Source organism: Podarcis pityusensis (genome assembly GCF_964106645.2).
Source record: "Podarcis pityusensis genome assembly, chromosome: 6".
Taxonomy (NCBI): domain Eukaryota; kingdom Metazoa; phylum Chordata; class Lepidosauria; order Squamata; family Lacertidae; genus Podarcis; species Podarcis pityusensis.
The window spans coordinates 21,236,253-21,263,220 of NC_138030.1; the positions used below are offsets into that span (position 1 = coordinate 21,236,253).

The 26,968-nt window shown below is 43.7% G+C and overlaps 1 protein-coding gene across 2 annotated transcripts in view; it reads left to right on the top strand.

Annotated features, from left to right (window-relative positions):
• SLC13A3 (solute carrier family 13 member 3) overlaps nt 1-26,968 on the top strand; it is a 46,070-nt gene continuing 19,102 nt past the window's right edge. Inside the window, exons 1-6 of one of the 2 annotated variants that reach the window (XM_081011217.1) lie at nt 1-186; nt 15,756-16,021; nt 19,771-19,934; nt 23,070-23,136; nt 24,657-24,842; nt 25,229-25,354. In XM_081011217.1, the coding sequence (XP_080867343.1) occupies nt 76-186; nt 15,756-16,021; nt 19,771-19,934; nt 23,070-23,136; nt 24,657-24,842; nt 25,229-25,354 (920 nt within the window). In that variant the 5' untranslated portion in view covers nt 1-75. Of the gene's footprint in view, nt 187-15,650; nt 15,665-15,755; nt 16,022-19,770; nt 19,935-23,069; nt 23,137-24,656; nt 24,843-25,228; nt 25,355-26,968 lie in introns of those variants that run through there. The other variant, XM_081011218.1, reaches the window with a different exon arrangement.

The following is a 26,968-nucleotide window of genomic DNA, read 5'->3' on the forward strand; positions in this document are numbered from 1 at the left end:
CCTCCCTCCCCCGGGATAAAGCGGCGGCGCGGGCGCCGCGGCCGGTCTCTCCCAAGCCGGTACGGTCGGGTTATTATGGCAGCGCTTGGAGCTCTAGTGAAGAAAGTGTGGAGTATCCGCCGCTACCTGGTGCTGCTCTGCACCCCGCTGGTGCTGCTGCCTGTCCTCTTCAGCCTGCCCCCCAAGGTAACCCTTTGCCCCCACCCCGCCCCCCCGTAAAAGCCACCCTGCAAAGGGGCTTCCTCCTCCTCCTCTCCGCCCCCCACTTCCTTCTTTGCCCTAGTCAAAAGTGGCTGTACCCCCACTCCTGCTTCTAGTGTAGCCACCAGCCCATTTCATCTTGCTCTGCCCCGCTTTCTGCAAGGAGCCTTTCCTTCCTTTCAACAGCTGTGCAGCAGGCACAGCTTCAACAGGCGGTGAGTTCCCTGTTGCTTCACCTGTTGACTTTCTGTCTGTTGACATTGTCACACAGTCGTTTTAAGGCGGAGGTGACTTATCATGAAGAGGGGGGACAGCATTGTGTCACCCACTATCCTTAGCACCACCTGAGTCTCCAACTCAATTAATACCCCCTCCCTTTCTTAGCCCCTTCTCCCATCAAGAACCCTCCCCATCTTCTGTTTTTGGAAAGGCTGCACTCCCCTTTAGAAAACCAGTTTCCTGCAAAAAGTACTCAGATAATTCCTTCATTCAGCAACAGTCATCAGACTATTGGGAATAGCTCCTTGCCCTCTGCCCTAACTCCTTGTACCTCCCTAATCCCTGTCAAGATAATACTACGATTTCTGCTCTCGCGATTCTCTGCTTCCCTAATATCTATCCTGCCAACCCAAGTATCTTCCAGCAGCAGCTCTTTGCACTCCCCAATATTCCCATCATATATTTCACAAGAGCAATTCCTTGCCTTCTGCTCCCTGCACTTTGACTACTTGTAGGGAACTGTGGCTCCTAATGAAACTCAAGTTAAGGAAGAGCATAAGAAGCTGCCTTAGACCAAGTCAAACCCACTGGTCCATCTAGCTCAATATGAATGGCAGTGGCTCTCCAAGGTTTCAGATAGGGAACCTCTCCCAGCCCTACCTGGTGATGCTGGGGATTGAACCCAGCACCTTCTGCATTCAAGGCAGATGCTCTACCGCTGACCTACAGCCCGTCCTCCAAAGGTTGCCACACTGATGGTTGTTCTGGTCCATCATCTCTTTGTCATCTCCTACTTAACGTTGCTTCCAACCAAGGAACCACATGCTCATTGTCCTTAAGGGAACTCAGGTTACCTCAAGACTGTTACTATTTTGGGGGTGGGTGAGATTGAAGCTCCTATCAGAAATGTATGTGTGTGCAATTAAAGTGGATTAAACTGCTCTGCTGACTGCATGCAACAAACCCACCTTTTTTATTTGAAAAATTGGACTTTTTGCTATTGAGAAAGTGGTGGGGGAAAGTGTGGGATGGCCGAATGATTAATGGGAAGACGCATAAACATTGCACAAGCAAGCCTGAATGAATGCTTACTGTGTAACTTCCCCTCAAATTGGGATGAATGCTTGAGAATGACCAGAGACAGTCTAACCTCTGCTTAAGCTTTGTGGAAGTAAATTGGGAGGAATGATCAATAAATATAAAACTCAGTACATAACAGGTTGTCTGCAGGAGACAATGAACTAAACCCAAACCCCTTTCTCAGTTTTGGAGAGTATTTCTCCAAGAAATCAGCTGATCTGCTGTCCGTAGAAAAATCCATCCCTGTCCCACCCAAGTCTCTACCCCTTCCCTTTACCTTATCAATAACCTTTTCCTACTTGCCCCCTTTAAGGAATATCCGCTCCTCCAAACAAAATGACCATGCCCTTAAAAAAATCCCCTTTCGTCTTTACCCTGTTGCCACTATGTAACCCTAGGACCAACTCCCCAGATTAACATCATGTCACTTTTAAATGTCACCCTGACCATATACTGCTCAAGTGATCCACTGCTTCCCCCAAAGCCAATCTTTCTCCCCTGCCCCAACTAAATAGTTGCCTCATCTTAAACTTTTTTAGAAGTCTCTTATTATCACAGACTTTTGAGTCTAGAATACGGCATCAGCACCCGATTTAGGGAAGTGCAGACAGTTCCCCAGCACAGGGTGCCCAGCCGAGGGGGTGCAAAATTGAGAAGATCCGGCATGGAGAAGATCCATTGAGGGTTGTCAGATTTTGGCCTCACTCAGGGCACCATACTACCAAAGATTACCAAAGTCCACCCTTGTAATTACTGTCATTACAAAGTCCCCGCAATTACTGTCGCAGTGCGTTTTTTGATGGTAACATGATCCATCTGTCATTATCCGGAGTAGACAACAGGGTTCGCCTCCAGATGTTGCTGGCCTAGAACTCCCACTATTCCTAACCACTGGGCATGTTGAATGAGAATTGGGGCCCAACAACATGGGGTCCCCATCTCTGCCGCAGGAAAGTAACACCTAGCCCAGGTTACTGGAGAATACTCCATTCTGTAACAGAAAATCCTCACAAAGCATATTTAGCTTACTTTGCTTCAAGAGCTGCCCTTTGTTCATTGTCACCCATGTCACAGGGAAATAATTCCCTGGAGAAACTCCTAGGCCTTGTCCACTGCTGCCCCATTGAATGCCCTTTCCAGGCAGTTTTTCTTCTTGCAGTTCTCCAAGCTACACTGATCAATAAAAGGCATCACATTACTCATTCTTTGCTCCTGTTTCTCGGTCCTGCTTCCAAAATGCTTCCCCTCACAGCTTATACAGAAGGTGCTCTTTCACAGATGCTTCAGAGGGCCTGATCAACAAAGGATGAACAGTGCAACCTTATGCATGTTTACTTGGAAGGAGGTTGCACTGTGGGGTTTACACCTAGGCAAGTGTGCAGCCTGAGAATCATGTGCCTTCTTTGGAGTGGAGATACATAAGGCAAGGCTGATGGGCAACTTTCTAAGCAATTCCCTGCTGCAGGGGGACTTTAATTACAGACATATGATTTAAGCTGTTTGTGTAACGCCTGTATATGGTTTGTATTAATGTAGTAGTATGGAAACCATAACTTTAATAAAGAATAAATTGAGGTGGGTGTGGGGAATGGTGCAGATTTTTCCTCATATGCTTAGAATGGTCCACCTCCCCTTTCTCTCCTTGCCAAGTTTGGACTGGGGCTTTCAGAGCTGCATTCATTGGCATGGAAGGGATCTGCAACTGGGACACACAGTTCTCATTCTCCAGCGGTACATGCCTTTTCTTTCTGGTCTCGTCTACGGCTTCTGCCCCTAAAGCTTAAATCTCTGCCAGATTATTGTCTGTTTCACTCTTGGACAGTCTATGCTGCTGTGCATGGATTTCGCCACCTCTGTTTTCCAAGCTATTATGCGTCTCCCACAGTGCCTTTATTTGCATCTTTGCCATTCCTGAAGACATACAGGACTGTTATTCCATATTGATACCGCTCTCAGCTGCATCCCCACCCATCAAACAGGGCAAGCTATCATGGAAAATTCCCCCCTCCGCATCAAGAATTGAATAGGTTCTCTCAGCTCACAGCTTAAACCAGGAGCTCTCTGCTTCATCCCTCCCCACCAACCTCCAGACGTCGCTCTGGTTTGTTCGGCAGAGCCCTACAGATTCACTGGAAATGATTACACTATCATCCAGGTCACATGGGAAATGGGAAGATGACATTTCTGAGACAACTGTTATGTGAAGCTTTTGGCAGCCTTGTTTTCCTGACAGACTTTCTCTAACTTGACACAAATCTGTCAAACCAAAATGGGTCGAAAACAAGCAAAGGGGCATATGCGTATATGATTTGGCCCACCATATTGCACTGTCTTTTGAGCTCCTTCCACCACTTCCCAAAGCTAGGAAAAGTTGGGGCAGGTCAGACTTAGCTGGGATTTGAACCTGGCCCATCTGCCTCCAAGCCCCATGTTGGTTTCCAATGCGTGCCATGGCATCTTTGCCAGTCTACTACATAGGAGGTGTGATTCCAGACAAGAGTTTTAATGTTGCAAACAAGCCTTTCAAATATTGCAAACAGGTAATTGGTAACAGGTGTCCCCCGCCCCCTTAAAATTCATTGGTTTTTCAGCAGGAAGAGTAAATGCAGATTAAACGGAGGTGGAAAATGCATATTGGTGTTGATGCTGCCATGTGCAGGCTGTAAAAACCTTGCATGCATGAGTAATGCCGATCCCACAATAAACACCTGTATGGAAATACCCATAGTTGCTCAAAGTATATTCTGTTCTTAAGGACTAAGCTACACATGATGTTGAATGCATATTTGCTTCTAAAATGTGTGTGTGTGTGTGTTTTAAGGCAATCAGCTTGAGGGTGGAGGACAGGAAAAGCTGTTAATTTATGGGATCAGAGCAGGCATGGAGAGCAAATGCAACTCTTTTCTACCTTAGTAGATTGGCACTAATGGGGGATTTCCCCCAAAGGAAATACCAGCTTCAGAAGAGTGATTTTCGCAAGGGAGGAAATGATAAAATCCCCCCTGCAACCCACTCCCCCATCCCAGCTGATGCAATATGCATGTTCCAAAAAGTACATATTAGATGCAAACACATCTGTTTAACAGCGCTTGCAATTAGCTTAACTAGAAAGGGGCTGTTGGAAGGGGAATGTTCTAGGAGGGCTGTTCTCACCTCTGGACTTTGTTCAACCTCTTTGGTTGTGGATTTGTTAACTTTCTAGCTTCGTTGTAAAGAATATGGGCATTTGAAAAAATAAATAAATTAGCACGTGTTTGTTTCTTGAGTATGTTGCTTGGACATGTTTCCCTATCAAAGCCCTTTTTGCCAAAAAGAGATGTTAGGTCCAATGCATTTCTCTGCAACCACTTTCCCAGGATGCTGTGATTCCTATGAGTGTTTCATCAGTGTACATGGCTCTTTACAAATCAACGTTGGCAAAAGTCCCTGTCCCACGGAGCTTACAGTCTGTGTTAGGACTGGCCCAACTGCAGAGGCAAGCAGGGTGCTGGAGTTAAAAAGATGCTTGCCCCAGTGCTGTGAATGGCTCAGAAAGAAAGCTGCGGTCTGGTTTTAGTGTATGTTCACATTACAACCAGTGGCGTAGTGTGGGGGGTGCAGGGGGGGCCGGCCGCACCGGGCACAACATCTGGGGGTTATGGTTAGGGGGCGCAAATCCCCGGCTAGGGGGCGCAAATTACTTGCCTTGCCCCGGGTGCTGACAACCCACGCTACGCCACTGATTACAACATACTCTGCATCTAGTAGGCTCCCACTGTTAGTTTTGAAACTGAATTCGCATACTGTTAGCCTATCCATATTGATCCTGTAGTTTCTTGACAAAAATGGCTACTTGATGCATTTATTATTATTATTATTACTACTATTATTATTATTATTTTGCAAACCAGCTTCAATCCAACTAGAAAACTAGAAGCAGAGTAAAGGGTAGGTTCACATTACCACAACAGGCACTGAGCATGTGCAGGTGAGTGCACATGCGCACATGACAGCTTAATGAATTAGGACTTCACGGGGAATGTCACAGGGACAGGGAAACCAAAAATGTCTTGCAGGTTGGGTGAAGACACCCCCACCAACTCCCTTTAATGTGAACAGCACAGTGAAAATGTGGCTTGAAACGCAGCGGGTGGTGGTGATGAACGACCTTGCTGTGTTTTAACCTGCTGAGATGAATGTACTCTTAGACAACAAGATGCACAGTGGCAGCTTAGCAGCTTGATGGATGGGCAATATTCCATGCATTCCAGAAGAGGTAAGAGAGAACCTTCCGCTCTCTGCCAGCTGTCCAGAGCATGGGCAGATTTGCAAATGGGAGAAAGCAATCCATCAGTCAATAAATTTGAAGAACTAGAATAATAATAATAATAATAATAATAATAATAATAATAATTTATTTGTACCCCGACCATCTGGCTGGGTTTCCCCAGCCACTCTGGGCGGCTTCCAACAAAGATTAAGAATACATTAAAATGTCACACATTAAAAACTTCCCTGAACCTTCAGATGTCTTCTGAGTGTCTTGTTTATCTCTTTGACAGCTAATAGGAGGGCGTTCCACAGGGCGGGTGCCACTACCGAGAAGGCCCTCTGCCTGGTTCCCTGTAGCTTTGCTTCTCGCAATGAGGGACCCGCCAGAAGGCCCTTAGCGCTGGACCTCAGTGTCCGGGCAGAATGATGGGGGTGGAGACACTCCTTCAGGTATACTGGGCTGAGGCAGAATGGGGGGCAGAAAATGGAAACCAAAACTATCAGACTTGTGGAACACACTCTCTGTGAGGAAGGGCTACAAAGACTTGAGGCTTTTTAGTGTGGAGAAAAGCCAAGTATGGGAAGATGTGATAAAAGCTTACACAAAGTATGCATGATGTGGAAAAAAAAATGAATGGAGATAAGCAGTTCTCCATCTCTTGTAATGCTAGAATTTGGGGACTTCCAGTAAAAGGGGCAGGTAAAAGGAAGTGCTTTACACAATGTGTGATTACCGGTAACTTATGGCATTTGCTGCCTTCCGCAAGATGCGATGGCTATCTTAGATGGCTTTAAAATGGGACCCTTTTATTCATGGAGGATGTTTCATCAATGTCTGCCACAACATTTAAGCCACTCTCAAGACACATGGCTTCTCTAAAAGAATCCTGGGAATGGTAGTTCGCTGGGAATTGTTGCTCTGTGAGGGGATTCTTTGAGGGGAAAGTCATTTGTGCTGAATGTGTTTTAAAGCCGCCCATAAATGGCTGAGGCTGAAGCTGAGGCAACCCAGACAGATGGGTGGTGCTGTGGTCTGAACCACTGAGTCTCTTGGGCTTGCTGATCGGAAGGTTGACAGTTCGAATCTGCTCTGTCCCAGCTTCTGCCAACCTAGCAATTCAAAAGTATACCAGTGCAGGTAGATAAATAGGTACCGGTGTGGCGGGAAGCTAAACAGCGTTTTCAGTTGTGCCAGAAGCAGTTTAGTCATGCTGGCCACATGTCCCGGAAAAGCTGTCTGCAGACAAACGCCAGCTCCCTTGGCCTGAAGCAAGATGAGCGCTGCACCCCATAGTTGCCTTTGACTGGACTTAACCATCCAGGGGTCCTTTACCTATATAAAATGATAATGATGCTGATGCTGATGCTGTATGCCCCTAAATGCAGCATCCAGGTTTCAGAGGCACTTGGTCTCTAAATTACCAGAAGGGCTATTGATGCCTTCCCCATTGCAAATGGGCTTCCCAGAGGCGTTTCCCCTGGGAAAGAGGGTGTTCAGCTAGACATACCTTTAGTTCTCAAGCTTAATTTATAAAGGGCAGGTATTTTTAGCACCTCAGTCTACTTGTGATCATTTTATGTGCTGTTGAATGTTCTGCTGCTCAGCATGCAGTAAGTCAAAAGGGAAGGATTTAATTCACCCAAGGTGCAAAAAAAATATCTTTAGTTCTGACAGGAGAGATGGGAAGGAGGCACAGAGGAGAGAAGGGGGGGGGGTGTACTTGAAACAAACAGGCCTGATGAAAGAGTTGTGATCATTTCCCATGTAGCATATCTACTCAGGACAGCTACTTCGGTGCTGTCTTTCTGTAGACACAGAACTTTATTCCTCATCTCACTCTATCCTCAACACTGGAATAACATGGCTTTGTGAAATTTCATTTGCTACCACAGCATGTAGGATGGAAGGGCTCCTTTAGGGTTTTATTGTTGGTAATTTCCTTTTGTTGCTGCTCTTGAGGTAATTTAGGTAATTCAAAGTGCCTATGTACAGTTTCATTTGTCTCAAAGAGTATAAATAGGATTACATAATGGATATTTTAATTCCTTTTGGGGGCTTGTAAATATCTCATTGTATTAGTTTGCTACACGTACATTAGCTGAATAAACAGCTTTATTAGATTCTAATGCTTTTTGAACTTGTAAGCCCAAATGTAGAGGTGTGAGCTGTCTTATAACTGCAGAATATTCTCATCAAACAGAGCTCAGCTTTCAGATGAATAATAGGTATTGTATTCCTCATGCTGTACTTGGATTCTGGCACATTTTATGCTGAATCTCAGAGGTGTTTTGTTCTGTTCTGGTTTTCTGCACTGCAGTAGAACCATGCAATTGTGACTGCCAAACTGAGTGCAACCTATAGGACATCTATGGGGGCACTAGGACAGGAGATGGGAACTTGTGGCCCTCTCAGTGTTGTTGAGCTACATCTCCCACCATCGCTGGTTGTCCGACACCATCCCACATCATCATTCATGCTAGCTGGGGGCTGATGAGTGTTGGAGTCCAACAAAACTGGGAGGGCTACAGGTTCCAAACCCTGCCCGAGAAGCTTACCAATCCTCCTGTTTCACTTCCTACTCGAGCCTGCAAAACATTCAGGCTGCCATAGATAGTTGGTTGGTTGCGTTTGGCTTGGTGGATCAAAGGTTGTGCAGGCTTGGGTTACAACAGGGTCCTTTATGTTGCATATTTGTGTACGGGGGGTTGGATGGGGGTAGTATCTCTGGTGGGGGACACGCTGTGCTCCTTCTGGGGCAGTTTGTCCACCTTTGGTCCCCACCCTGCACACATCTCTCACCTGTGGCTCCTAGAAGCTCCTTGATTTTGGAGCAGAAGGAGTCAGCAAGCCCTTCTGCTCCAAGGCACAAATGATTGCGGGAGGAGCAGGCAGGGCAGCAGCAGCAGCAGAAGGTTGGGAAAGCAATGTTTTTGGTAAGGGAGCACAGGGGATGTTCTTAATGAGGTGTGCAAAAGGAGCTTGCCGCTCCACCATCAAATGGGACTCTGTGTCAGTGATACCCAGTTCTGAAGTAAGCAGCAGTGATGTAGGTCTTTCTGCTCAAGAGGAGGCTCTTAGCAATAATTGAGTTCAGGGAATCCTTTGAGGCCAAGAAAGAAAATGATATATGAGCTGTGACCTCAATTATCACGTGGCTGTTTCTTTAGACGAGCAGGGCCTACTGTTCTATATATCTATCCCGGCTTTGAAAGTTCTTATTTGGAAAGGCAGGGGATTCATTCATTTTATTTAGAGCATTTGTAGAGTCAAAAAGGCTCTCAGAGTGGCTTACATACAATCTGTTAAAACAAGACAGTCCCTGCCTGCCGGCTTACTAGTCAGAAAAACAACAACCATGGCACACAAGGTAAAATGAATGGGGAGGGAAAAGGGAAAGAACAAGCTCAGTCACCAATTCTAAAATAGTAGTTCTTATAGCGGCCAGCTGGCGCAAAAACAGTTCGTGGCTAGGAAGTGCCTGACAGAGCTGGAATTTCAACAGAGATGAAATAAATATGAAACAAATTAAGGTGGGGCAGAATAGCAGAGGGCTGATAAGAAACTGCAGGCAAATGTGGGGAGGGAGGAAGGGGGCTCCTTCCATCCCCTTCCATCTTGTATTTCCTGGATTGCAGCTTTCAGGGGCTCTAACGTTTATTTCTTAATAGATTCTCCAGAGAAGTGGTTCCCAATTAGCTAAGTACTGCAGACTCTCTATTTTTCAAAAGCCAAGCCACGGATCCCCTGCTTTTGAAAATTTTGATAACTCTATGGTAGTTACCTGTCCAAAACAATTTTTTGAAGAAAATGTGGGGTAGTCCCTAATAAGCAAAGGATTTTAGATATACTGAAAAACAGGCCATAAAATTTGTGATATTACCAGGAAACTACAACTCTCCTTCAGGTATACTGGGCTGAGGCCGTTTAGGGCTTTAAAGGTCAACACCAACACATTGAATTGTGCTCGGAAACGTACTGGGAACCAATGTAGGTCTTTCAAGATCGGTGTCATGTGGTCTCGGCAGCTGCTCCCTGTCACCAGTCTGGCTGCCGCATTCTGGATTAGTTGTAGTTTCCGGGTCACCTTTAAAGGTAGTCCCACATAGAGCGCGTTGCAGTAGTCTAAACGGGAGATAACCAGAGCATGCACCACTCTGGCAAGACAGTCCACAGACAGATAGGGTCTCAGCCTGTGTACCAGATGGAGCTGGTAGACAGCTGCCCTGGATACAGAATTGACTTGCACCTCCATGGACAGCTGTGAGTCCAAAATGACTCCCAGGCTGCGCACCTGGTCCTTCAGGGGCACAGTTGCCCCATTCAGGACCAGGGAGTCCCCCACACCTGCCCGCCACCTTTTCCCCAAGAACAGTACTTCTGTCTTGTCAGGATTCAACCTCAATCTGTTAGCCGCCATCCTTCTTGACCCCACTTAGAGCCAAAATAGATGTGACATTAATTACATGAACCTGACATGGACCCATGCATGAATGCACACATAATCATGGGGCTGAATTTGCATGTGCTTCTGTTTGCTCATCTTTGCCTGTTTTTGTACCGCTTGACTGCGGAATTACAGATATCCAGATTTTACTCCTCTGTGATATTTGAGACTGCAGTGCCATCTGTCCTGACCAGGCCTGAACGCAAAGTGAGCACCAGTGTTGGTGCCAGACTTCAGGAGGCCCAGAAGCTCGGTTCCCATTCAAAAGTGGTGCCACAGCACAGTGCTGAGAAGCACCTGGGGCCCTGGCACAGAGGGTAGGGGATTGCATTCAGTTCAGATGAAGCATGGCCCTTCCAAGCCCCTGGGATTCTTGGCCAATGCCCAACCAGGTTGATAGCTAGCGCCAGGCCTGGTGACCACACATTCCACATGCCTTCTTGCTTTATCATCTGAGTAATGAGTTCCTTCTCAGGGATTAAGGCCTGATGGAGTACTTTGCTCTGTCACAGTGGGGAAGGCAGAACAAGAGGGGGGGGGCACAGTGGATGTGGCTATTCATTTAGTTCAGTGGGAATGTTTCTTTTTAGTTCAGTGGGAATGTACAATTTTTATTATTTTTTTCTAATTTACATTTCAAAATATTCATTTAGACAACCTTAAATCAATGACTTCCCTTCTTCCCTTTCCATGGTTCATTTTGCATACCATACATCCCTGCATATTTTACATGAACTAAACCATTCAGCATTCCATTGTTACAACCATCAGAACTTATTTACACTGTTGAATTTATCTTAATGCTTCCAGCATTTTTAAATGTGCACAGTTTTCACCCATAAACATTTTCCAGTCTTTTTTAAACGTATGTTCTTCTTGCTCTCTTATTTTATATGTTAAATCTGCAAGCTGTGCACATTCCATCATTTTCAGTTGCCATTCTTCTTTGGTTGTGACCTCACTCGTTTTCCATTTTTGGGCTAGCAAAACATGGGCCGCAGTAGTGGCATACATAAATAATCCTTTTTGACACCTGGGAACTTCCCTCTGAATTATTCCCAACAAAAAGGACTTTGGGATGTTGTTTTTTGGAAAGGTACTTCAAAACATTTTTTTCATTTATTATATATCATTTCCCAATACTCTCTTACCCTTTTACAAGTCCACAACTTGGGAAAGTGTTAGCTTACACCACTTTCTGTAAAGTTCTGCAGGCACTGAGACTGGGAGAGGAACTGGGCTTAGTTTAGGATTGTAGACTAGGGGCTTCATCCACACTTTCGCTTGCCCCCTGTTTTGATCACATTGTGTGCTAATTCCATTGGGCCCCAGAGCTCTTCACATTGTTCCATGGCTGCACTTTGCAAAAATGTAATCTTTGAAGCAAAATCCCTCTTCAGGTTTTCCGCATGTCTGATAAGATCCAATTCAGTGGGTAAGATCGGATTTCCCCAAGGCATAGCTGCGGTACATGATACAATCAAAATATGGGGCAAGCGAAAATGTGGATGAATCCTAGGTTCAGAACCTCTCTTACACTCCTCACCTTTAACACTTTGCTGGCGGTAGGCATATACAGTGGTACCTCAGGTTAAGAACTTAATTTGTTCCGGAGGTTTGTTCTTAACCTGAAACTGTTCTTAACCTGAAGCACCACTTTAGCTAATGGGGCCTCCTGCTGCTGCCACGCCACTGCTGCGCGATTTCTGTTCTCATCCTGAAGCAAAGTTCTCAACCCGAGGCACTATTTCTGGGTTAGCAGAGTCTGTAACCTGAAGCGTTTGTAACCTGAAGCATCTGTAACCCGAGGTACCACTATACTGAGATGATGCTATCCTAGCATTGGCATATACTCCAAATCTGCCAATGCAGAGCACTTAAACTGGCTCTTTTAAGCCTCCCCAGTCAGTGGGGCACATGGCTGTGCCTTACATGTTGCAGCTTTTATTTCAGCCACGATTGATTGGCTCTTTAACACGATAATTAAAAAGTACTAAGGTGTGCATCCTTTTTGTTCCTATGACAGTTTGGCCACAGAGGGAATTTTACCACAGCAAAATCTGAGAAGGGGAGAGGGGAAATACTATGGGTATTAATCATTTGTGGAATATTAAAACAAGGCATTGCACAGCAGCTGATAATATTTTATTAATATTAATAAAGGAAGTAGTGAATTTAATCATTATGTTAAGCCTGTAAATTCTTTATAAATCCAATATATATAAGGGGAAAATTCAGAATACCTATTCTTGTCTATGTGATAGAAAGGAAGGATGTGCATTACTGAAGAAAAAATAGACAGAATAACACAGGCTTTTTACTGTTCTGTTCCCATTAATCACCCATTCTTAACCAACTTAATGTCTAGAAATTAGTTGGCTTGTTTTCCTGTTAAGTGATTATTCTTATTATTATTTAACCTAAAAATTATGATCGTAGTGAACTACATTTGAATGACACTTTGACAACTAGATTTATAAATGTAAAAAGAATGTTCAGTTCCTGCAATGACGGAGAACAGAATTTAAAGATTGCAAGGATATTCATCTACAAATAAAAATGTGTATATTTTCACCTTCAAACTAAGAGAGGATTTCATAGAAAATGGAGACAGAAGCCATTAGGCAGGAATTCTGTGCTTAATGGTGTGAGTTAGGTGAGTTCATATGTCTCCTGGCAACCATTCTTCTGATTGCATGAATTGCCTGGGAGATACAATATTGTTGGCACCCATCTGTCTTGAGAGACAATGCCTTTGGGGGTGAAATCAAACTACTGGAAGGCAGCAGTGCCTGCCGTGGCTGTAGAGACTGATATGGGAGAGACATGTTTTGTTGCTGCTGGGGCAGATGAAAGCGTCCGGTTGTGCTGATGTAGATGCACCATGGCGTTATATTATATTTTTTTGGGGGGGTGTATATTCCTCAAAAGGGATGCGGGTGGCGCTGTGGTCTAAACCACAGAGCCTAGGGCTTGCCGATCATAAGGTCGGCGGTTCGAATCCCCACAACAGGGTGAGCCCCTGTTGTTCGGTCCCTGCTCCTGCCAACCTAGCAGTTCAAAAGCACATCAAAGTGCAAGTAGATAAATAGGTACCGCTCCAGGGGGAAGGTAAACAGCGTTTCTGTGCGCTGCTCTGGTTTGCCAGAAGCGGCTTAGTCATGCTGGCCACGTGACCTGGAAGCTGTCTGCGGACAAATGCCGGCTCCCTCGGCCTATAGAGCAAGATGAGTGCGCAACCCCAGAGTCGTCCATGACTACACCTAACGGTCAGAGGTACCTTTACCTTTATTTCCCTCAAAACTGGGCTTAAATCGAATAAATTATTTGGAGAGCACTAACAATTTGATTTATGGATGTTTATTTTTTGTATTCTTCTGTGGACAGGATAATTTTTTATTATGATGGGTGATCCCCCTCCCTACATTGTTTGTTTTAATGGATCAATATTGCATACTGTATCTTGTATATCAAGGCTCCTGTAAATTGTTTTGTCAGGGAGAAGCAATACATGAATCAAATAAAGAATAGAACTGAAATTATCTGGCCTTTAAAGCTGATGGCTTTTCATGGATGTTACTTCTGCATTTGAATGAAGACAGAGTTCTTCATTTTGTCTCAGTTGCTAGTGAGGACCAACTGAATTCCATTTGTTTCAGTGGCATTTGTACAGGAAATCACCAGGTGGATTGTGTGATTTGGACCTCTGCTCCTCCTCCTCCTCCTCCTCCTCTAGTCTCCAGATAAGCAGGCATCACCCAATAACCAACAGCGACTCTATAGGCCTTGCTTTCACTAGAGGTTCAAATATGTAGGAAGAAAGCTCTGGTAGTGCTCTATAGAAGGAAAATATGGGTTGTATCTAATGTAAGTCATACTCAGAGTAGACCCATTGAAATTAATGGGCATGACTAACTTAATTGGATGCCACCTTATAATGATCTGGTCTTCCTCCTTCTCTGTCATAAAAAAGGTGATTGTGCAACTGAGGAAAAATCCTCTGTTTCTGGCAATCATTACATAGTTGGAAAATTAACCCAATCACAAGTCTCCTAAGAAAGTGTGTATTAAGGACAAAAAAAAATTGATACGAACTTTAATCGAGTGGGATAATTATTTTCCAGAAACCATGTGGTCTAACTCAGAGGCCTTGGTTGAAGGCGACTGCTGGCTGCCATGAGGTTGCAGAGCAGGGCTGGGAAACCTGCGGCTATGCAGATGTTGGACTACAATTTTGATCATCCTTGACCATTGGCCATGCTGGCTGGGGGCTGATGGGATTTGTAGTCCAACAGTGCCTGGAGGTCCACTGGTTAGCCTTCCCCCCTGCTTTAGAGAAGCAGATGGAAAACTTGTTGGGAGAGAAATCCTATTTTTCAGTTCAGTTTCCCAATACTGAGCAGCAGATTCACATGGTTGGGTCTACATTTACTGGTCCACTGATCTGGAAGTGGTCAGAAGGGTGCTGCAACATTCATCTGGCCAAAGGTGGTCAAGAAAAGATGCTGTCTACATCTCTCCTTCATTTCCTTAGGGACGGGTGCACTTTGACCAAGACCCACCACATGGACACACAGACAGTGTGGACTTTGCTTTTCCAGTGCTTTACCTTGGAAATGAAAGGCTGGAAATTTGATTGCTCCATTAGATTTGTTTCTAGGAATCCAAAGCTGGAATAGGAAAGGTGAATGAATGACTAAGCCATTGGTCAGATATTTGGCTCGGCACAAATCTATCGTTTGAATTGCCTGGGTTGATGTGTCTCTGCAGCCAGGCCTTAAAAATGTATAAAGGTGAGGGTTTCATCATACCCTCCAACATTTCTCTGATGAAAATAGGGACATTCCATTTCATAATGATAATTTTACTATTTATACCCCACACATCTTACTGGGTTGTCCCAGCCACTCTGGGCAGCTTCCAACATATATAAAAACATAATAAAACATTAAACATTAAAACACTATACAGGATTGCCTTCAGATGGCTTGGGGGTCGAATAACACCACACTCTCCAGCATTTTTCCAGTGAAAAAAGGGACATCCTAAAGAAAAGCAGGGCATTCCAGGATCAAATCAGAAACCAGGACTGCTTCTCTAAATCAGGGACATCCCTGGAAAATAGGGACACTTGGAGGGTCTGTTTCATGGAGGTTGCTTCTGCATTTGAATGCAGAAATAATTTCAGTTGACTTTGTTGCAGTATACGTGGCTTGATTTGAAACTGATTTCTTGAATTTGAAAAGTGGGACCATGTGTGGTTTTCATAACGTTTTCCATTAGGGTTTTTTCCCCCTTTTCTTTTTCTCAAAGCATCATGTGTCTTCATGGGCAGCTTCCTTCTCTGTGACCTTTTCAGATTGCTCACATCAGAATGAGGGCATCTTCCTGGTAATGCTGTCTGAGCATGGTGTTTTTGATGGCGTGAATGAACATGGAGAGGCAGTTTCAGTGGCTGCCCTACAATGGTGGTACTCTCTTGTCATTTATATGCAGATGTCTCACTAGAAACTGTTTATAACATTGTCTCTTACTTCTTATCATTTGATTTCTTTGCAGGAAGGAAAATGCCTCTACGTAATTCTGTTGATGGCCGTATACTGGTGCACCGAAGCTCTGCCCTTGTCTGTGACCGCTCTACTACCCATAATTCTCTTCCCCTTCCTCAGTGTCCTCCCAGCCAGCAAAGTTTGCCCGCAGTATTTTTTAGAAACCAACTTCCTCTTCTTGAGTGGCTTGATCATGGCGGCTGCCATTGAAGAGTGGAATCTGCATCGTAGGATTGCACTGAGAATCCTTATGTTGGTGGGAGTCCAGCCGGCCAGGTAACCAATGAAATAAATGAGCTTGTGCTCAACTTTGGGGCCATCCAGATGCCCTTTTCATTGTCCGTTCATGTTCATTCGTCCTCATGGTGCTGTTGGAGTGGTCGCATGACACCCCACAAAATACTGTCTGCGTCTGCAAAGGTGTTGGGGCAGTCACACTACTTTATTTCCATTCAGTGCACATCCTGTAACTTCCTGCTGAAACTGCATATTTTTTACACCACAAATTCTGGTTTATTTTTATTTACTTCTGCTGCACTATAGCTTCTCTGAACAGCAATTACGCGGTAGCACTGGGGAAACACCGTAGAGCAAATTAAAGCAGAATAAATCCACCACAAATCACTAGGATTGGGCCTGCCCAAATTGGTATTTTATTGTGGGTGTCCTGCAGCATGTTCTTGACACAATAATCAAGGCTTTTCCTGAAATGGAGTTTTAATGAGAAAGTTAGCTGGAGTGACAATTTAATGGTTAGCAATCGAAGGCCGTCCTGAAGAACTGCTGCTGCCAAGAGGCTGTGTGTTGGATTGCTTCTGCCCTTGGGGAATGCGAAAGAGACTGGCATTCCAATGGAAACTGAAAGGCCTTTTGCACAGGTTTGAGAGTTATACCTTTCCTTCCTTGTGCTGTGTCCAAGCATAGGGGAAGGAACTGTTAGAATTCCTGTTCCATGATTGCAGTCATGGGATTTGTGTCTTTCACATGACGGTATATGTTTTGTTTGTTTTTTAAATATTTTTACTGGAATTTCAACAAAACATTTTATCAGAAAACATACCATCCTTAATTCCCCCTATTTCCCCCTCCCCCTCCATATAAAGTAACCCACCCACCCCTCCCCTCCTGACTTTCCTCAGCTCCTCTCTCTGGTTTATCAATAAATGTTTTTCTCTGCATGTTACAAAATTGTATAGATCCTTAATTTATCTGACTAGCTATTGTCAATAAAAAGTTTGTGATTGTTTATTCAAAGCCCGCCAAGGAGACCAGTTCACTCAGATATGTTTTGACTCCACAGAGTGGGAAGTGATGGAGACAGGATATTTGTGTTACTGTGTTCTGTGAAGTGGGACTATTGTCCTTTGTTCCTTTTCTCTTTGCTGTCTGATGCTAGAGAGAGAGGGAACCATGTTGCAGTGTTCCATGTGTGTTTATATGTAAATAAAGTAGATTAGCCAAAATGCTGAGTTGCTGAGGTCTGTCACGCAAGGTGCACAAATTCTGCGGATCCCTAAGTGTGCTGGTGTCGGTTGGCATCGGTCGCTATGATGTTCGGACTGAAGAAAGCTTTTGAAGCTCCCGAACGATCGACTAGGAAGGAGAGAACATGCCAGTCGGGCATGTGGCTCTGCCAGGATCCTACTTGAGTGTAGGCTGAACTCCTGACAGGAACATGGATTTTAGCATTAGGGTAAATTCCAAATGAAGTGACTTCCCTTGGCCTCCATGAGGTTTTTCTAGGTGGGGTCCACCGGACAGGAGTAGGTCAGTTGGGTAGAGCCAACCTCCAAGCAATTGCATCACAGTCACTTACTGGGATGGTGTAAGGGTGGAGCAAAGAGGCTGTAAGGTTAGGAAGTCACAGGTGGACCTACACCATCCCGACCTCTCTAGTGCCCTGCCCCACTCGCACACTCTTCAGGTAAGCAGGAGCAACATTGCTGCCAGGAGGTTGGCTCCACGATCCCATCCTGGAGACCAGCTCTGCTGCAGGTCGTTGTGGGAGTGCAGTCAAAAGGCACCCAAAGCTGATCTCTTCTGGAATCACCCAAAGTTCAGGGATTTGGAGGTTTCAAGAATGGACAGGTGCTCTAAAAGATGGTCAGACTGAATGTCTCCCTTCAGGATCTCATATGGGGAGAGGCTCAGTTGAAGAGCTTACTGAGTTCAGAGCTCCAAAACCACTTATCAAAAGAGCAGGGTACTCAAAGAAGGATGATTTCCATGTTTATGAAAGAAAAGCAGCCGTCTATTTTCTGCTTAACAGAAAAGGGGGTCTGCTAGACTTTAGGTGGGGTTTGAAAGGGCTCCTCATAGTTATTCGATAAATGATACTGTGGTACGTTGATTAATTTAGGAATTTGCTTGTTTGCTTAGTAGCTTACTAGCTGACCTCCCAGACAAAATGTAGCCTTTCGAGCCATGGGAGGAAACAAAATGGCAGCCAAGTAGTGCTCTCCATCAGCAGGCAACTTGCTATCAACTATTAAAACTGATCTGCCATGGTTAAGGTTGCCATATTTCAAACAGTGAAAATCCGGACAGAAAAGTTGTTGAGTTTTTCCTTGGGGGGGGGGAGGGCAAAGTTGTAGGGCTTTTCTTTTTTTAGCAAATTCCAAAAAATAAATGAAGTTTTTGAGCTATTTTTCAGGAAAGTCGACTGCAGTATTCCGGATAGGTCTGGGAAATTCCAGATATATGGCAACCCTAGCCTTGCAAGGTTGGACTGAAGATGTACAGACACACCTTGGAAGTCGAATGGAATCCGTTCCGGAAGTCCGTTCGACTTCCAATTCGCCGAAGAGCGTCCTGCAGCCAATTGGAAGCCACAGAAGCCAGATGTTCAGCTTCCGAAAATCACTCGAAAACCAGAAACATTCGAGTTTACAGGCATTCGGCTTCTGAGGTTCCACTGTATATATAAACTCTTTAGCACTCTCTAAATGCACTATGACCATATGCAGCAGGAGGAGGGTTACTTAGACTGGCCTGTGGGGAAATAAATACACCAAAGCTAATCCAGATAGCTTAAGCAATCTGGATAGCTCAAGCGACCTGTGCCTCTTGCACCAGCCTGCTTTGTTTCTATGGTGTTAGATCTGTTCCCCTCCAGCAGCCCAGTCACCTGCTCCGTGGAATTTGCTGATGAATTTGTTCTGGTGGATCCAGATATTTTTCATGATGGCAGTGCTTCTGTCAAAGGCCTGGGTTAGTGAAAGCATAGCCTTTTTTTTTTTAAAAAAATGATATTTATTAAAGTTTCAGAAAAAAGAATTACATAAAAACAAGAAAAACAAAAATAAAAGACAAAAGTAAAAATACAGGAAAAATACAAAATACAAAATACAGAATAGAAGAATAAAAACACTTAAAAAGGAAAAAAATAGATCAGTCTTTCCATGCCTTACATTCATATCCTTGTTTCCCTGACCTCCTCATACCTCCCTTTTTTGTATTCCAATTCAATTAGTTAATTCAGCAATTTCTTTCCCTCTTTATTTTCTCTTAATCCTTTAACTTAATATAGTATAACTTTAAATTTTCACCTGTTATCAATCCATTTTTACATACACCTTTATAGCATTACTGCTTAAACCACTTAACTTCATTCTAACATCATTCTAACATTCATTAATTTTACAATATTTCTGTAGATAGTCTTTAAATTTCTTCCAATCTTCTTTCACCAACTCTTCTCCCTGGTCTCGGATTCTGCCAGTCATTTCCGCCAATTCCATGTAGTCAGTGAAAGCATAGCCTTAAAGGTTGGAGTATGGGCCGGGCAGGCATGCTTTAAAGAAAAAAATCATTCCAAAAGTTCCAAACTTTTAAAACTGCTGAATAGAGAGGAAACATAACTATTTCAGCACTGTGTAATCAGATTAACATTTATCCCAGTTGTACAGGATTGGACTTCTTACAGAATATAACTGAGACAGCTTTGTTCTGATTAATCATATGAGGCCTCTCTCTCTCTCTCTCTCTCTCTCTCTCTCTCTCTCTCTCTCTCTCTCTCTCTCCAGGCTTATTTTAGGAATGATGCTAACAACTTCCTTCCTGTCCATGTGGCTGAGTAACACAGCCTCCACCGCTATGATGCTACCTATTGCAATGGCTGTTCTGAAGAGCCTCTTTGGAGACAGGGAAACATCTCGGGACCTCAAGAGGGAAAATGAGGAAAGCCAAGGTCAGTCTGGTTGGCTCATTTGGGTGTTGCTAATAAAACATGGCATTTTTGACAAATGTAAAGTCATCTGTTACTGAGGTGTGTTCCAACGGCATCCATAGGACATTCCGCTTGTAAATGCACACGTTGCTGGGGGGAAAATATGCATTTCCCCTATGGCTCAGAACGGCAACTTTGAGTTTGCTGGAGAAATAAGGTTTGCCATCTGCTTTCCCTGTACACCGATAAAGGATATATTTTGTGATAGTCTGTGCCCTGTAGATGGTATTTGCATAAATGTCACATGCTCCTATTGGATGATGCTAGTGACATCACTCTTTTACATCACACCAATAACTCCACCTTGGTTGCGCCATTTTATAAACTTCCTTTATAAATCTATAGCGGTCTAGTGCTCCGCTTCCATATTGTGGCAGGGCAGGGCAGTTAACATGCCATGGCTAGTAAGAGCACATCCGTTTCTGAAAGAGTGCTGGTATGGATCCTTTCTCCTATTTTCCAATGTGTCTATCTGTCAGGGAATGGCCGGAAGCAGAGGATTGAGGAATGCATTCTCAGGCAGATCAGTTTCTCTTAGAAGAGGAGCTGGAGGGGGAAGATTCGCCTCCCTTGTTTCCAGCGGTCTCAGAAGCAGAGAGAGAAACAGACACGGAACAGATTAGACAGGAGTTACCTAGCTACGAGATAATGACAAGAGAAACAGAAGGGAGGGGACAGAAGAAGAAGAAGAAGAGTTTGGATTTGATATCCCGCCTTTCACTCCCTTTAAGGAGTCTCAAAGCGGCTAACATTCTCCTTTCCCTTCCTCCCCCACAACAAACACTCTGTGAGGTGAATGGGGCTGAGAGATTTCAGAGAAGTGTGACTAGCCCAAGGTCACCCAGCAGCTGCATGTGGAGGAGCGGAAACGCGAACCCGGTTCCCCAGATTACGAGACTACCGCTCTTAACCACTACACCACACTGGCTCCCCAGATAGACAGATAGCAGAGACGCCATTAGAGAGTGTGGGGGACTCTCCCTCCCTATGAACTAGGAGATCCAAATGTATTAGAGAACAAAGGATACAGAGAGGAGGAGGGACTTTCCATTGGTGCCTAGGATGTTGTGCAAGACAGAAGGGGGAAGAATTAGAGTAGCCAACTGCTCTCCTTGTGGAGGGCCATGGATTTTTGCTTGCAACCTGATGCCTGAATAAAAAGGACCATAAAAGATAAACTGCTCGTTAATTCTAATCTGTGAAGTTACTTGAAGGGGGAGGCAGACTCCCCACGCATGACACTGTCCCTCCTTTCCTTTCCAGGCCCATCTCTGTCCACAATTTCCTTTACTGAGGCATGCGTTAACCCATGCCCTCTCCCACAATAGACATGAAGGCAGGTGGACTTATCTCTTATCTTAGCTCTGTAGCGCTTGGATCAGAGATAGGAGATCCCTCTAAGTGTTCCACACCTGACGTCATATGGCATCAGGTGATAGGCAGGAGTGTGCAGTTTACCCAAAACATGCACATGGGCCAAATTAGGCCTGCATGACAAGTTCTCCATCATACCAACTTGACCACCACCTAAATGTGAATGGTTTCAGTCTGAAGGGGGAAAGGAGGCATGCTATGTGTGTGCATCTGAATTCTTTCTTTTCCTTTTAATCCCTTCCCTTTTTTCATGGTTGTCATGGAACTGAGACACATTTGCGTTGCTTCATTAAGAAATGTCAGTGTTGCTGAATGACTGAAGTGACAATGCAGAAGTCACTGGTCCACTGAACAGTATTAAAACCTGATACAACAGAGCAAACGAGTTCACAGACTTTGACCGCTGGGTGCGTTCCTTGAAATGTTCTATCAGTCTTAATGTGGGGAAATGGGTAAGAGGAGGGCAGCATTTCCAAATGGAATTTTTTCCATTCGGAACAGCAAGCACCCCAGTGCTTAATGATCCCCATCCTCAGCTTCTGCTGAAAACACAATAATATAATAAAGTTTTAAAGGAGGCAAGATCAGACATTTCATCAAGCAAGCGAAACATTTTATCAGTAAATAAAACTAGCTGATTTTTCTGGAATCAAGAGAAAAAACAAACTCCAAAGTAATCTTTTAGTTAATTAGGAATCATGAAAAATCCAAATACAGCACTTTACTGAAAGCGGCTTTGATTTTATGTTTCTGATTTGCTTATTTTGTTTTAAATGTTGATTGTTGATTTTATTGTTTGCCACCCTGCGACTTTTGAGTGAACAGTGAACAACAAATACTTCAAATAAATAGACTTCCCGGGATTTCCAATCTCATCACTTTTTAGGGAGTTATTCCTTTGTAGCAGACATGCACACTTTATATAACTTATAAAAAATGCAGTTAGATGGATGTGTTGCACCATTAGAAAGAAATCTAAAGTGTCACAAAGCAATGACATTTACAGAATGGTAGACATTAACTGGATAGCTATAGATGTATATAATGTTTTGGTACATTGCTCAGGTACTGCTTTCTCAGTTTGATAAGGGAACAGGGTGAGTCAGAGAGTTGGACGCACCAGCAATTCCTTTCAGCAGCTTATTCTTCTACTCTGAGCCACAACATAGAAATATTTGGGCTGATTTATCACTCTGCTGCCTTTGGCTATGAAACCTTTCTGTAGGCTTAACTTGTGTTTATGTTAAGACAGCTTTAAGCTGGTAGATCTTTCCGTGCTTCCCAGAAGTGCAGAAATATAATGCACACTAAACTCTACCCTTCACTGGACCAATTAATTGTTTAATTAATTGTGAAATCTTGGAAACTCCAGCTGATCAGTGCAGAATGAGAGACTCAAGAGTGACTCACACGTGTGCAAAGCTACGGCACCAAATGGGTGATTTGGATGCATAAATTAGCCTTTTCGAAGGAGGTGTCAGCAAGATGCCTTGAGATTGTACTTTTACCAACCCTGCCAATTGGAAGCAAGTCCTACTGGTGCATATTCTGGCTGTTGGCAGACATACCCGTTCCCCACTTTTTATTCTGCTGTTGTAACTCAACTATGCTGGGATATTTAACTGTTACGATTTAGGAATAGTAGCACCACCTTCTGTCATTATGACTCTGGAAATGTTTCTCTGTATTTTTAAAAGCTCTTTGGGTATTATTCTTTTTCAGCCTCTGTACATCAGAACAAACTCCACACAGTGCCAACTGAGATGCAGCTTCTAGCAAATGTTGATGAGTAAGTTTACGCAAAGCTTTGCATTGGAGAGGAGGACGGTGATACCAAAGTATTCTTCCTCTGTTTCATGAGTATGAACTAAGGCTGTTTACCTAGGAGTAAAGCCCTATTTAACTTCTTCCTGCTTATGTCACTTGCTGCATTCCACCCATGCTCCAAGGAAGCTATAGCGTTGCGTTAGCATTGCACTAAATTGTAATTATATTGAGTTTATGTCAAGGGACTAAGTTCAATATTGGCTGCACTCAGACCTACCATAATTGGGGGCCTTGAAATCTGACTTGCCAGTAAAAACTGCTAGGCCAGGGACAGAGCCTTTTCAGCAATTGCTGCAAGTCTTTGGAAATACACTTGGCCTGGTCTCTGAGAGATATTTGAAAGCATGGCTTTTTTATATTTATGGATTGTGGTTTTGATGTTTCTATGTGTTTCAAAACTTCTTCTTTTTTTGCAAGCCACCTTCAGAAGGTTGTGTGCCCTGATAGGTGCGTTTGGATATTATTTTAATAAGGAATAGCAGAATCACATGGTGTCTACTTGAAAGTAAGACCCACTAAAGTCAGGGGCACTTATTCTAAGGTTACCAGACAACCCTGTTTCTCGGGGACAGTCCCCGGATTTACAAATCAGTCCCCATACAAAATCCATTGAAGTTGAAAAGTGTCCACGGATTCATTGAAAAAAATCTGGTAACCTTAATTTATTCCCTCGTAACTGGGCTTAGGATTGCAGCTTGATTAATAAATAAAACTATGGTTTAGTGCTGCATGAATGGGTTTTAGACTTGTGCCTGCCCCCTCCCATCTCCCATCTTCTGGCGTGGCTGTGAGGAGGAAAATGAACATAATTGTTTTCAACTAGCTGTTTTAACTATGGCTTGTCTGAACAAGTAAAGATCATGCAGTACATTATAGTCCTGGCTTGTTTGGATATAGTATAACTCAAATAACCCCAGTTCCTGGTTCAGACGTAACTCAAACTTTGGTTAGTTGAAAACAGAAGCAAGTGTTTTTGATGTTGTTGCCATACCAGAAGAGAGGGGAAGTGGGGAGCAGACATGTCAATGTAACACTAGATTATTATTTAGAGTCATGTCCAAATGAGGCCATGGTCTACTGTGGCAATGATTCTCCTAGCTCTCAAGGTGAGGCCTTTACTAGTCATGCTGCTTTTAAGCATAAATGATCCTGGAAACTCAGCAAACTAAGTATGTGGTCTGCCTCCAAGTTTTGGCCCCTCCCCAAGTCCATCCTACTTTAGGATGCCCAGATTACCTTTCACAGATGGATCAAAGAGAGAATCTGGGTAGATGCAGCTCATTCTGCAGAGGAGAGAGAAACAGTACCTGCTGTAGATCCTGTTCCATCAACTGAAGACCAATGAGTCCCCTTGCCAAATTATTTGGCAGATGGGGGGGGGGGGGAGAATCAATCAGATACAGAAGCAAAAGCAAACAAATGAGCCCTAAGTTATATGAGAAATGACAAATGTCAAGAGTTGCCTTTTGTAATGTTTTAAAGAAAAGACTTGACAGAGGAGAAGGAAGTCACAATTGAAGTTTCCTCAGACATACAGAAGGAGGAAGAGCACAAGAAGAATGTATGGAAAGGCTTCCTCATTTCGATCCCTTATGCAGCCAGTATTGGTGGAACAGCGACGCTGACAGGAACTGCCCCAAATCTCATTCTTTCAGGACAACTCAAAAGGTATGGAGGGAAAGGGCTTGTGAGGAACTGAACATGCTGGTGTTGACAATGGATGTACATGGGGATTTCCCAAGGCTATGGAGTCAAGAACTGCACATGACTCTGAACTAGTAAAAATGTGACTCCTAGGCAAGGACAAAGAAGGATGAGATCTTTGTGACCATAGTTGTCCCTTTCATACAACACAGACAGATTATCTTCTGCACCCCCTTCGGGAGTCCGTGAGCTGCAGAAAGTGACAATGGTAGCCTCTAGATGTGGTCTTGAATCACAACCGAGATGTTTGTATGACACGCTGGCCTTGGTTGCATATTTCAGATTCTTTCTTCAGTTTATCCAAATGGGTTTCTCCACCTTACATTAATCAGGTTTTCTCCTTCTCAAAGCTTTTTTCCAGGGTGTGACGTTGTGAATTTTGGCTCTTGGTTTGTGTTTGCCTTTCCCTTAATGCTGCTGTTCCTTCTTTTCGGATGGCTCTGGATCTCATTCCTTTATGGATGCATTAGCTTGAGGTACTTTCATGTCTGATTTATTTGTATGGTTTAACATTGATTGAAATTGTGGTCAAGGTAACCAGTTTAGCTGGGTCCTTATTGGAAATCTGATGGTTTTATGAGGGACCTATCCTTTTTTTGACTTGGGAACACCCCTGTCTTTCAGGTGTACATGTACTCTCTTGTTGCACAAGAAAAACTATCTGTTCCTGTTTTTCAAAATGCAAATAAATTTTTTAAAAGAAAAAGGAATAAAGAAAAACTAGATGACACAGTGCACTAATGGGGTCATTTCATCAGGGCAAGCATTTTGGCTTGGCAAAATGGGATGTGTCTTTTACAATATTTCATTGACAGGTCCTTCTTTTTTGTTTTTAAAGTTGGGTGAGGCTCTACATGTTACATCTTAATAATTCTATTTTTGCATTTGAAAAATACAATTTGTGACTTTTTTGCTTGGCCACAAAACTCCAGTTTGAAGATAGCTTTTGAAGACACTGTGTTCAGAAACAAAGGTGTTATTTTTAAAGAAAAAATATCCAAGCAGCTCATACTATAAAAACACACTTCTAAAGATAGCTGAATAATAGGGAAACTTCATCACATGCACTAAGGCAGAGCTGATAATAAAATTACTTTCATTTTAATATAAATGACTTAAGATCGCTAATTTATAAAGTTTAAATTTATTAAGCAAAGCAACCGTAGATAATAAAGATCATACAGTTCATAAAAAAGAGGGGAAACGTCATAGTACCAACAGTCTATGGGTAAGGCAAAGAGTTTCTCTTAATATCATTTCAATTAGAATTCCAATAATAGTTAAATAATTCGACTTCCAGAACAGCGCGCTCTGTGGTGGGTCGGAGTTTGAGCTCTGAGCTACTCGAGACAGACTCGGCACCTGGAGACAGCACCATATAGTTAAACTACAGAATGTGCTCCCACAGGAGGTAGAGATGTCTACCAGCTTGGTTGGTTTTAAAAGTGGATTAGACAAATTCATGGAAGATAAGGCTGTCCTCCACCTGCACTGTCAGAGGTTGCATGCCTCTGAATACCACTTGCTGAGAATCATGGATGAGGAGAGCATTGTTGCCCTCAGGTCCTGCTTGCAGGCCTCCCATGGGTTGTCCACTGTGAGAAGGGAATGCTGGATTAGATGGGCCAATAGCTTCAGTGCTGGGTGGTCTAGACAGTTCTCCCACACAGGGTGCTGAGCCGAGGGGGTGCAAAATGGAGACGATCCATACTTGAGAAGATCCATTTGGGGGTGCCAAATTTCAGCTCCATACATGGCGCCATATTACGAAAGACTACCCAAGTCTGGCCCTGAGTAGTTTGATCCAGTAGGACTCTTCTTATGTTCTTATGGGATATTTTGGTGGTCTTCATGAGCACCAGACCTTTGAGGCCCACCCTTTCCCCTTGTGAATTCACATCGGATGCATTCTCTCACAAGATCACTGCAGAGGTGTCCTGACCACTGAGTTGGTGATCTCATTGCCCCAGAAATTTCTCAACCTTGTCACAAATGACCTTAAGGCAGTGTATATTGGTACAGATTTGTTGAGGTCCACAGAGTTTTGCTAATTTGTTGTAATGAGAGCAGGGTTCAAAGAATAAGAGGTG